The sequence below is a fragment of the Centrocercus urophasianus genome, unplaced genomic scaffold, assembly GCF_019232065.1.
Source record: "Centrocercus urophasianus isolate 14NV4802_14NV808 unplaced genomic scaffold, USGS_Curo_1.0 seq_11, whole genome shotgun sequence".
Classification (NCBI taxonomy): Eukaryota; Metazoa; Chordata; class Aves; order Galliformes; family Phasianidae; genus Centrocercus; species Centrocercus urophasianus.
The window spans coordinates 44,276,600-44,289,174 of NW_024884253.1; the positions used below are offsets into that span (position 1 = coordinate 44,276,600).

The 12,575-nt window shown below is 37.5% G+C and overlaps 1 protein-coding gene across 1 annotated transcript in view; it reads right to left on the reverse strand.

The window, feature by feature from the left end:
* Positions 1-163: 163 nt before the first annotated feature.
* The window catches only part of TTC39C (tetratricopeptide repeat domain 39C), a 32,412-nt gene continuing 20,000 nt past the window's right edge, over positions 164-12,575 (reverse strand). Inside the window, exons 7-14 of the mRNA XM_042837554.1 lie at positions 10,004-10,097; positions 8,716-8,823; positions 8,043-8,152; positions 7,129-7,252; positions 5,438-5,535; positions 4,806-4,910; positions 3,412-3,450; positions 164-2,796 (exon numbers count right to left, since the gene is read on the reverse strand). Coding sequence (XP_042693488.1) covers positions 2,707-2,796; positions 3,412-3,450; positions 4,806-4,910; positions 5,438-5,535; positions 7,129-7,252; positions 8,043-8,152; positions 8,716-8,823; positions 10,004-10,097 — 768 coding nt within the window. The 3' untranslated portion in view covers positions 164-2,706. The remainder of the gene's footprint in view (positions 2,797-3,411; positions 3,451-4,805; positions 4,911-5,437; positions 5,536-7,128; positions 7,253-8,042; positions 8,153-8,715; positions 8,824-10,003; positions 10,098-12,575) is intronic.

Consider the following 12,575-nt stretch of genomic DNA (forward strand, 5'->3'; position numbering starts at 1 on the left):
GGGACTGATACTGTACTGGAAGAGCAGAAGCTGAGGTAATTACTGACTAGAAAGCTTTCTTACAGTCACTTGACATCCCAGAAATTTTTCCAGTGCTCAACACCACCTTGTTGAGGAAGCCACCAGTTTGAAAGACAAATTCAAGGAGCCAGGGAACAAAACGCATGTCCACGTTTCTTTTAATTTTACTCAGAAATATAAAAGTGCAAGTTCTGTAAATTAACAACATTTACAGTACGTCACAATAAATATGCCACTTTGTGACATCTATAAATTCTAGTTATTTATTTGAAATGAGTCATATTGAGATAAAAACTGCATCAACATCAACAAAAAATACCTGACTCAGTAAAGATATTCTTAACATATCAACTAGCAAGATGCATATTCTGTTATTGCTATTAGACCATGCCTCCGAGTTCCAAAGTATAAAAACATATCGGTTTGCACAAAATACAGTTGAAATTTTTCTCATCACAGGCACAATCTAACATAAAAAACAAATGTGACATTTATAAAGCAGGAGATTCTCCTACGGAGGGAGAAAAAAATTACAGAAACCAATGGTTCCATTTCAGTGATGATTTGCTAAATCCACAGAAAAGCTGCAACTTGCACAGAGTTAAACCTTTACAGGAATATATAGTGTCTTTTTGGACTCCCTCTTGGCCCAGTGAGCAGAACAGGCCTTGTAATCAAGTTTACTACAATTTGCTAGCTACCTCCAACGTTTGTAGACCTCAGACATCCCGACACCAATCACATGCAGGTGCTTTGTGTTCTGAATAGCCTAGGCTCATGGTATACTTAAGCAGTGTGTTTGAAAGGAATTTTGCCATTAAATGCAATGTTTCTATCTATTTATCCAGAGTGGACTGTGTCCCTGACACAAAATATTAAAAGGTAGGACAAAATAAAATGTCAAGTATACTGAAGACATTTCTTGAAAATTATAATTTGGATTCTAAGAATTTACTATGTATATACAGACACAATATATTGTTCTCTATTCAATACTTATTTGGATTGACCAGTTCAAAAAAGGTTGAACACTCCTTTGTGATTCAGTATTACTGATTAAGTGGAATAGAAAAGCTGACAGCATCCTATCTGCAACACACCTACAGTTTAGAAAAATAAAATCTCTCTTCTCCTTCAGGAACTGCAATAGAAGAGTGTAACTGCTCTAGAAGTGCAACCAATTTCCTTTGGCCTACCAAATCCAATATTACTTTTCTCCTCCATGTCAGTCTTGCTTTAGATGCAACCTCAAAAGCAAATCAATGAAGGTTCTATGTGGGGCAAGGTATGAAACCTTGGCAACACAGCACCATCTTCTGCAACAAGTTAGAAAAAGAAGCAAAACGTTTAAGCTAAGGGACTGTTTAAGGCAACCTGACCAAAGTAAAGATAAGGCTTTTCAAAAATTATTTTTGAAGATATCCAGTTTTCTTGGCTTTGCAAAGTAACATAATTCAATTAACTTCCTGGTCAGATTTCCACTGATAAAAGTTTCTTTAAAAAAAATAAATAAATACATACCTTCGTTACCTTCTAGGTAATGATACTAACTGAATATACAACATAGGGAGATGCTACAGACAAAATGTTTTTGTGTTTTTTTGTTTTGCTTTTTAAAAATCTACAAACAAGGATACAGATGGCCAGTATTAAAAACAATATACATATATGGGATCACGGTGTAAGTTTCAAGCTCTCAGAGTGTCTTCAGTAAGTCAACTTCAAATGTCAACGCCACAAATTTGGAATATCATGTAGAGACTTAAGATAGCACAGCATTGGTAAAACTACAAAAATAGGGTTGGAGGTGGGTGGTGGGTGTACTGTTTTGTCTGGTTTAATAGCTGTAAAAGTCACTGCCATAAAGGTTTAGCAGCTTCAATGGAAAACACGTAAAATTACTCTATGTGGCCTACTTATCTGAATGCACTGGTCAGAATATTAAGAGCAAATTGAAAATCGCCCTCACTATGATTACATGCAAAGAAAAGTGTTTGGCTGGAATGTACCAAAAGCCAAGATCTTAAGTGTTGATAGAATTTGTATCAGAAGTATGAGCCGTGCTGAGAAGGAAGCAACAAATAACGGAAAGGGAATGGGAGGTTTTAAATTGGCAAATTATTCATCATGAATTCACTGAAATAAAACTCTAAAATTCAGCAAGATCTGCTCTTTGTGGCTAAACGGTTTTCCTTCTTTTGTGTTTTGGTAATGCTTCAAGAAAATAAGTGTTCTGCCCATTCCCTTCTTCAACATTTGTACCAACTACTTTTATCGTATTCTAATCAAAACAGAAACACCCCCCCCTTTAGCATATTTTAGATTTAGATCTGCTTTAAAACTTTACAAATAAAAAAAGATCCCATCTGCCAACATTGAAGTAAGCTGTGTGCTTATTTAGGCTCTCCTGATGAGTCACTGAATAACTGTGTTCCCCTCGGTTTAAACAAACTAAAAAGTGAAGAGTTAAAATACGCAAGGTCACTTAACCTTCTGCTTGGTTGATTTACTTTCAGTTGAAATTGTAGTATTTACTAAGCCATACCAACTCCTAACCACATGATGAAAGTGTCTCTGGCACAAGTGGTTTCCAGAAGAAAAGCTGGTCTTCCCAACAGCTTTTTTTCTTCTGCTTCATCCTAAAGTGCAGAAACTGTGGGAATGGACAACACAACTTCCTGTTTGTCACTGTGGAACAACTTCCCTTAGAGAAGCTAAGGCTGCATGGATGCGGACGTGCAATCTGTTCTCAAAGTCATAGCCTGTAAATTCCTCCTGAAATTAAAAAAAAAAAAGCATGCAAATATTAGATTCCTTCATTTTAGGATATGAAAATAATTTCACTAATAATGATTAAGAAGTCAAGCTACAAAACAGACTGAAGAGATGAAGTGGAGATTCCATATTGCTATTCATATCTCTGGCTTACAGAAGTTCTAAGTTGGCAAACAGAGCAGAAAGCTTCAATTTTCAGTGTGTTGTTTGGATCCTATTCAGTTTAACAGTACCTGGAAAATTATGCAAGTCTTATTGCTCAAGGAAGATCCCAACACCAAAGACCAAAGTCAGGGACCAGAGGAACATGTATGAAGGAGAGAGCTGCACTTTCCAAACTTTTACTGCTGAATCTTTGCCAAAAAATATGGCAAAATCATAACAGTCCAGCAGAGGTCACTATTGTGAGCTCTAATGACCTATAAATACGTATCTACAAAACACAAATGCACTTCATATACATAAATATGTAGCTACAAAGTTAGCATTGTGGATTAAAGGTGATGGACAATGACAAAACAAACAAAACAACCAACCAACCAACAAATCAAATCACCACAACTTCTCAGATACCCTCCTCTGTGAACAGTAAGTGTGAAGTGCCTTAGTTTTTACCTTGGCTTGGAGAAGTAAGGTTTTGCCTCTTGGCACGGTCTGCAAAAGGAGAAGACACTGCATTAGAATTGCATTGCAAATGTTGCAGCATGTATCTCAAGTATACAGCCTAGTCAGACTAGAATAGCATCTCTACCTTGAAAACAAGGCATTATTTCTTATTATAGAGTACTTTTTTAATTTAAAGTATTACAAGTAAATAAGAAACAAATAACATCTACAAAACAGTTTTTATTATTGACATAGCCATACTAAAATCTCACATAATATGGTTCTAACCGGGTTAATTTAACAAAGATGAATCAGATCGTATGACAGATCCAACATATAATTATGAGTCATTTCAAAGTAACATACATTTAACAGAAGTGTGCTTTCTATATGCATAGTCTTCAATACACTTATCCTCTCTAGTAATGATAATTTATAAAATTCTATTCCCATCTTTTTCACAGTCATTACAGAGCTCTCAAATATGAACTGCACGATATCTCAAGCTAGTGAGTGCAATCTTCTAAAAACAGCACCACTTACCTCTAATTCTAGCTCCTTTTCCCCACCCAACCCCATCTCATGTAACACAAGCAGTATTTATTCCCTCACCAAGTGCCACAAGAAGTGGCTTCCTTCACACACTAAGTGCTATCTACCAAAGCTTCTCAGCAGCAGCTACAAGCCAAGGCTTATTCAGCCCTGAAACACACAACGTGAAGCCTGTTAACTGTGTGCAAATGCTATATATAAAGCAAGAAGGAAAGAGAAAATGCTCCTAATTCTCAGAACCTTCAGATAACCTCACTACCTGCCACCCTTCTACTTAGCAGCAGTTACAACAAGTGTAAACTTGTTGGTGAGAAGGAATAAACAATAAATCAAAATACAGTGCTTTGCTCATCAAAATCATATAATACAATGGCCTGGGTTGAAAAGGACCACAATGATCATCCAGTTTCAACCCCCTGCTATGTGCAGGGTGGCCAACCAGCAGACCAGGCTGCCCAGAGCCACATCCAGCCTGGCCTTGAATGCCTCCAGGGATGGGGCATCCACAGCCTCCTTGGGCAACCTGTTCCAGTGCATCAAATTCTTGCTTCAGTGCTGACTGTCCATAAACATCACAGCTACAGAAAGACAGAAGGTTTGCACACGTTTATCTTACTGCTACAGAATCAGGAATGTAGCAACTCTGAAGAATCCCAGAGTCTAATAATTCATGTACAAATAAAACCCAGTAACAACTAAGTATTGTGTTACAGTGTTACCAACAGATATATTAAGCTTCTCACCCATCAACTTTGTTTCCTTGCTTGTACAGTGCTGTGCTGATTCTGCACCACATTTATTATATATATATATTTTTTTTTACAGAGCTTAAAAATAGGTGATACCATTACCTCTGGATTGTCTAATAGAAGACAGCCAAGCTCATAGCAAGCATATGGCTGGATGTACAAGTTGTTTTGACGGCACAGCTCATCTTTAGCAGCCTGCTGAAAGTACTATAATAAGAAAAGAAAAAACTGAAATAACATCTTAAAATAGAAGATCACTTAAAAATCCAAAAGTACCTCTCAATTTCAAGCATTTGAAATTAGCCAAAGTAACATGAGAATATGTTAACATTTCCAATGGTGCAGATTCTTTAAGCAAGGACGGGGAGGTTTTTGCTAACACTAATGAATCAAGGCAGAATTACTAGTTTGCTTTTTTTTTTTTTTTTTTTTTTTAAAAACAATATCTGGACCATGTTAATTTTTTTTTTAAAAATTATATTTTTAAAAATTAAAAGAAAAAATAAATTTTTAATTTAATTATTTATTTTAATTTTTTTTTTAATTTTTTTTTTTGGGGGGGGTGGTTGGTAGATGTAGTAGCATTAGTAGCATGTAGTAGTTAGAATTCATATAACAGACTGATCAATAGATTGAAAATTAGCAGTTTGCTTAACAAACTTCCTCAATAGTATTTACTGATTAATAAAACTATAGTTCATAAAATACAACTGAAGGTATAATTAACAACTTACCTGAACAGCATCTTCAGAATTTCCCAGGCATTTGTGTATGGCACCGAGAAGCAAATTCCTCAAACCAACAGCTGATGAATCATCAACATCCTGACAGGCTTAATGAAAACATTCCAATAAACAAACAAGATGGATTGAAATCTGTCCTCAGATAAGAATTGCAATCTACAGTGATTTTTTACTCTAATGACCAAATTCGAGCAGAAACTGTGAGATGCCAGTAACAATCAATGTCAAAGTAATTTAGTTTCCTTTAAATACAACCCATTTTGTGTCAATCTCATCAAGCAATCTGTCACTAATGTAATAATTCCTGTCAGGAATGAATCGGCCCTCTGAAGTCACAAGCAGTTGGTGCATTCCTCTCACATGAAGAGAACACATTTCTCCATTTGTCCTTGAATGATCAGCTAGAAAGTTAAAGTTAAGAAACAATCCATTCCTCCTGGTGCTACTGGCAACTGGGTTGTCTCCCAGGCATTGAAAGAAAAAACGTGCAGTCCATGGTTCAAGGAAAACAGGGCAAAATATCCAAACATTTCAGATACACTTTATCTGTTCTGAACCAAAGGCAAGTGACTGACACAGGAATCCACACTAGATGTACAACTCCAGATGAGAGAATTCTGGCATCGTAATTCCCATTGCTGATGAGTAGCTAAGGCTAACTGTTGGGGCCAGACTGCGACTCAGCCGCATAGCGCTGTATTCAGTGATGCACATAACCACCACTAAATGAATCAGGCTCCATTTTAATCAGGCTTATTAGCACCCATTCAGAACAGCTGTTACATCAAGGCTAGTTCCACAAGGAACCATTTGCACCAGTCTGCACCATTGCTTCTAGAGACCCCAGTAACATGGGTGCCTACAGGTATTTTCAACCCCTCAAAAGGAGCTCTGGGAGTCTGGGAACAGTAGAGCTCCTTTAACTTCACGTTATGCCTCATGTAATAAACTCTGCTTGATTTAAACCAGTTCTGCAGTCACCAAATAAACCACCTATGAATAACTAAGGATTGGCTACACTAAGTATTTGGACACAAAGGTAGCACTGTTGAGTCTCATTTTTATTACAAGTCTCAAGTTACTTGGTATTTTACTTACAAAGATACACGTGGATACAGCTTAATCCCTACAAACCAGAGCTCCTAGCCCCGAGGAAAAGCCCTCAGAAAAGTAAACATTGATCAAGAAGAGAGGAAACAAATTAAAAACAAAAAAAAAAAAACTCCATCATCCAGTCATTGCTGAGATACAAATAATGTATAGCAACATTTTCGCTGAGCAAAAAGCCTACCACCAAGGACTGCTGATGCAGACCCATCTGTCAGTGTCAAGCCTTACAAGAAGCTTATCTCTGAATTTTAATCCATATTGCTATGTCACATTAAAATGTGCACCACCAGCTGGGAGCTTATAAGAAAGATCTATATTGCTTTTGAGTATGCAGGACAGAAGTGTCTACTGTTTGCAACCTTTAAAGTGGACTGTTCTACTGGAAAACTACAGAAAAAAAAAAAATACTAGAGCTTATTTTTACATGATTAAATCTGATTTCATAAGCTTCACGATTATGTTTTGGGACTAGAAAATTAGGGATACTTCTGCAACTGTTACCACACAATTTAAATGATTGTAGCAAACGGCATACCTCACTTAAATAACTGTATCAAGAATCTGTATTATACCTTGGCTCATATGCTGTAGGTTGGAGAGGGAACAGTTTGGAAGGGCTTTCCATAAGTACAGTACTTCAATGGATGCCAGGACACAGAGCTCTTTGGTTGGCATTTGTTTTCTGAATCTATCTGCCTGCAAATTGGAAAGGAAGAAGAAAGAAAGATCTGTCATCTACCCTTCTACAAAGAACATGATACTCATAAACAGTTTATCAAATAGTAACTGCTGCATGAAAGCATTCAACAATTTCCTTAAAAATAATCTTTGGCAAGTTAAAGTTCAGACTATTAAAAAAGACTTTCTATTTAATTTAAGGGTTACATGTTGATAAAAAGCAAAGCTTTTTTATTTGCAGCCTAAATTTGTTCTCTTCTGTTTCACAATCCCAAATATGTACTGATGGAATGCTGACATTGCAACATCGGAAAATCCTAAATTGGGTGATACTCACAAGACAAATTTGGCTTTCAAAAAGAATCATGGTTTTGACATAAAAAGATTCAAAAAAAAAAAAAAAAAGAGTAGGAAAAACAAATCTAGAGAGAAAATCACAATTATAGAATGCTTTGGGTTGAGAAGAGACCTTTAAGATCATCAAGTTCCAACCCTCCTGCTATAGGCAGGAATACATACCTCTAGACCAGGTTGCTCAAAGCCCCATCCAGCCTGGCCTGAGACCTTTCTTTGTGTATCTGTATCTTTAATATTTATTTCAGCTGAAAAGCCAATTCACATTTTGTTTACCAAGTCTTTAAAACATATGACACTACTTTTGTTTCCTCCCCTGAATCCTTCCCGTTAATGCAACAAAAGCAAAATAGGAGAAAATGGATACTTCATTCAAAAAACAAATAACGGTAAAGAATGAAACACAATTATCAAATTACTGTTCTGAAACAAGTCAGCTTATGCTAAACCAAACCTTTTTCACTGAAAATTGCTCAATCTGATTATTTTTTCTTTTGAAAAGCTTCTGAACTTCCTTGAACACATTCTGAGCACCATTGACATCTCCAGTGGCTCCTTGACAAACTATGATACAGAAACAAAAATGTGTTAACTGCTGGGATTAAAAAAACAGGGAAGGGAAGGGAAGGGAAGGGAAGGGAAGGGAAGGGAAGGGAAGGGAAGGGAAGGGAAGGGAAGGGAAGGGAAGGGAAGGGAAGGGAAGGGAAGGGAAAAAGATCAGACATCAGAGTTATGAGGAAAAAAAAACATGCACTTCTGCAAAGGACCTAGAGCGGGACTTGATGAACACAGAAATCCCAACTCTCCCAGGTATGCTCTGAGATCATTAACAAGGTCTGTATGTTTTCCATACCCATTAAAGGACACAGTATCACCTAACACCTAAGGATTTATTAAGTAAATCTTTTCAATATGATGTCAGCTTAGCAGTAGTCATGTAATAATCATATCTGGAGGGCAAGGGCATATATACACATGCATTAACAAATTGCATAAACAGAATTACATAAGTACAGTCTGATAGCTGCCTAAGCAGCAGTGTGGAACACTCTAAGAGCACAAGTCAACACCGAAAGTACCACATCACATCACTGATTTATCACTTGCAACCATTACTGAATACTCACCTGCTGTTAAATAAGCGTAATAGCACTGAGACCACCTGGATTCATTCTTAAGCCTTTCAAAGGACTCAAAGGCATCTTTGAAATTCATCTCTATCATGCTGCACCAGCCTAAAAGAAACCAACTTAATGAAAGCACAGTAATTCAAACTTGGTGTAAACATTACTGAAGAATACCACCTGCTTACGAGAGCTGGAGCTAGCTTAACAATTATACCAGTAACTGGAAAATTTAAAACCAAAACTAATCAATAACACATTTTATTGTTTAAATTAACTGCAAACTTGTTCAAATTAACTGCAAAGTATTGAGTTATTCATGCTGTACAAAACAAGGAAACCAATTCACACTAACAGCAAATCTAAACGGTCACCAAAAGCTCTTCCTCAGCTACCACCAGCTCCCTTATTCTTCTTTAACCAGACACATTTAAAGCTTCTCTACTATAAAGATTTCCATGAAAATTAAAAGCAGAGAAAAGAATGACACTTTTTGTTGATGTTAGTAATTTCCTTCCATCAGCAGCATAAAATGAAATACAAAATATAGGTCCCTGCAATCTTTGAAGCTCCATTAGAATCTTTTCATTTTTGACATAGAAACAGGGGTTCCATTTTAAATAATCTTCTGCAGGTGAACAGTTTCAGAGAACTTGAAAACTATAAACAATTGCTGAGTGCTACTCAACCAAATAAGATGACAGGATGATTTGATGGTCACAGGGCTGGAGCACATCTCCTATGAGGAAAGGTTGAGGGAACTGGGTTTCTTTTAGCTTGGAAAAGAGAAGGCTCCAGGGACACCTCATTGTTGCCTTTCAGTATTTGAAGGGAGTGTATAAGCAGAAGGGGGAACGGCTGTTTATGAGGGTGGATAGCGATAGGACTAGGGGGAATGGCTTTAAACTGAGACAGGGGAAATTTAGATTAGATATTAGGAGGAAGTTTTTCACACAGAGGGTGGTGAGGCACTGGAACAGGTTGCCCAAGGAGGCTGTGGATGCCCCATCCCTGGAGGCATTCAAGGCCAGGCTGGATGTGGCTCTGGGCAGCCTGGTCTGCTGGTTGGTGACCCTGCACACAGCAGGGGGTTGAAACTGGATGATCTTTGTGGTCCTTTTCAACCCAGGCCATTCTATGATTCTATGATTAACGTTATCCAGTCGAGGCAGGAGCCAGTATTCTAAAACCTTTTTTAATAACCCTAACGAAAATTGTTCCTTTTCTTTATTGAAGTTATTAGTCAAAACTTGAAAGTGAAATATTTATAGCATAAAGACACCCCATTTACCTATTTCATATAAGCAGACATGTTGAATCTCCCTTTGGTCGGTTGCAAGCTCCAAAGCAGTATGAAACGAAGCCAAGGCACTATTGATTTGACACTAACAAAGGTGAAAGAGGGAGGAGGGGGAAAAAAGGTTAAAAAAAAAAAAAAAAAAAAAAATCACATATCTGAAGTTATCAAAATCAAATCATCCATCACATTTTAAAGAACACAATCAGCTTCGTGTTAATATGAGTTTAAAAATAACAAAGGAGTGAAAACAGATAGCACTGTAATACAGAGTGCAGCCTCAGGTTTGATTAGATGAGAGGCAAAACATCCCAGTGAGAGGAAAAACTCAACACCGATTCCAGGCTTGAAACCAATTAAAAGTCACCACGGAGCTAACTGAAAGAGAAGGGATAGCACTCCTTTGCATACCAGCTACACACTGCACTTTGGCCAGCTTCCCTCCTCCCACCTATTTACATCTGATCACTTCTGAATGGAAGCACGGACAAACTGTGACAAAGCCTTTATTTACAACAATGAGCACACCTCTTAAATAGGTCCTATACTGAAGGATTTTTCCCCCACATTTCATATTAACAATATCATGTAATACAATAACAAGAAAACATAATGCAATAACCAAATTAAAAGCGAAAAAGGAAGTATCACTAATAAAAAACAACTCTATAAAATATATCTATATATCTATATTTAAATGAAATCTTACACAAGAACACAAAGCACGTACCTGCAAAGTAATAATAATCAATTCTAACACATACAAAAATAAAAATTAAATCTATGGTATGGAACCTGCCTTCAAACAGTCACATAAAGAGAGAAAGAAGGGGGAAGTGGAAGGATACTGGAGGAGTTTAATAATGTAACAATGATCACCCATAACTCCCAGTCTGTTAAGATAACCTCTCAGCCTTCGAGACCAGTGTCTGTATTCCTTTTGTTCACAATTAAGTCTGAAATTCACTGTAAAACTTGGCAGAGTTGTACCTTAGGACATGCCACTGCTCCCTGCCCTACCCCTGCCCAGCTCTAGAGGATTTCATTCAATTTCCTCATTTGTCTCCTCAGGGAGAACCATTTGAGATGCTTTACACTGCATCAAGACAGCACAACTGCCAAAGTTACAGTAGCTGTAACAGTATAAAAACTGAATACTTAGAAAACAAAGCAATGACTAAATGAAGATGTTTGTGGGTATGACAGAAGAGTGTAACCCATCTGCCTTTCTGTTGAGCATATTTGCCCTCAAAGTTATCAGGGAGCCTGTGCAATACACAGCTTGCTCTGTTCTACAGCAGCACATGCTCCTCAGCACACATTATCAGAAAAAACTGAAAAGAAGTGCCAAGTGTTTTCTGCATAAGCTTTCCTTAAGCATCAAGCTCAGTGAGCACGCTACAGAGATATTCCTCAATAACTGAAAGTATCAATTATCTCCAGGCACTGGGACAACATGCAAAATACAAATTTCTACTCATATTGTTAATTCTTAAAATAAAATTAATTGTCACCTACTTACTGTTTCAGAGAGTAGAACGTAAGAATTATACAGGCAGATGAGTCAGCAAGTAGAACATCAAAGCTGACTTTTTACAGCTAAAATAATGAGTTAGACAAATACAAATGTACACACAAATGTGTAATTCCTTGGTCTTCACTTATTCTTCTCTTTAACATAACACAAAGACAATACAAAGTTCACTCTAAAAAACTCACTCTCAGTTTCAGTGCTTCTTTTTACTCTTGCCCAGCCTAGTTCTCCTTTCCACACTACCCCAACCCTACATCAGAAAAAGATAACTGAAAAAAATCAAGAGAATGTGCCAGCAGTGTATTTAGGAATGTAATATCACTGGACATTTTTATTACTCTGCAGATTGAACACTATAGCACACCTGAGCAAACCAGTGGTGTTTTGCCAGTCGTGGGAGTACTTGGTAATTTTTCTGCCTTCAACTATGTCAGAATCTAACAGATCAAGCCTCAGAACATGAGGTTGTTTGTTGTTTTGTTTTCGTCCCAGCCCAAAGAGGTGTTTATATATACATACCCAGAATATGGGCAAAGAGAAGTGACCTTGCTCGATTCAGGATTCTTTCATAGTTTGGTTTTGCCCTGTGCCCTCACCTCCCTCCACATGAACCTATCAGTCTCTTTTTAAGATGTTTGGGCTGTTTTGTCCAATTTATAAAAGCAGATTAAGATCCTTAAAAGGTGTTGCTGTCTACATAAAAGAGAAAGCAATATTGCAAGCTAAAAGGCAGAAATACATCAGATCCAGAACACTGTTTTTCCCAATTTTTTACTCAGAGGTTGCTGAGGTGCTGGCACAGCTGCCCATGTAAGCTGTGGTGCCCCATCCCTACAGGCTCTCAAGGCCAGGTTGGATGGAGCCCTGGGCAGCTGAGCTGCTGGGTGGCAGCCCTGCCCATGGCAGGGGGTGGGACTGGGTGAACTTCTATATCTCTTCAAACTAAGGCATTCCATGATGTAGAAACTAGTTAGCTGTATGTTAGTTACAATGTGAGTGTAAGCACACTTCTGGTTCAGATAGTTGGATAAA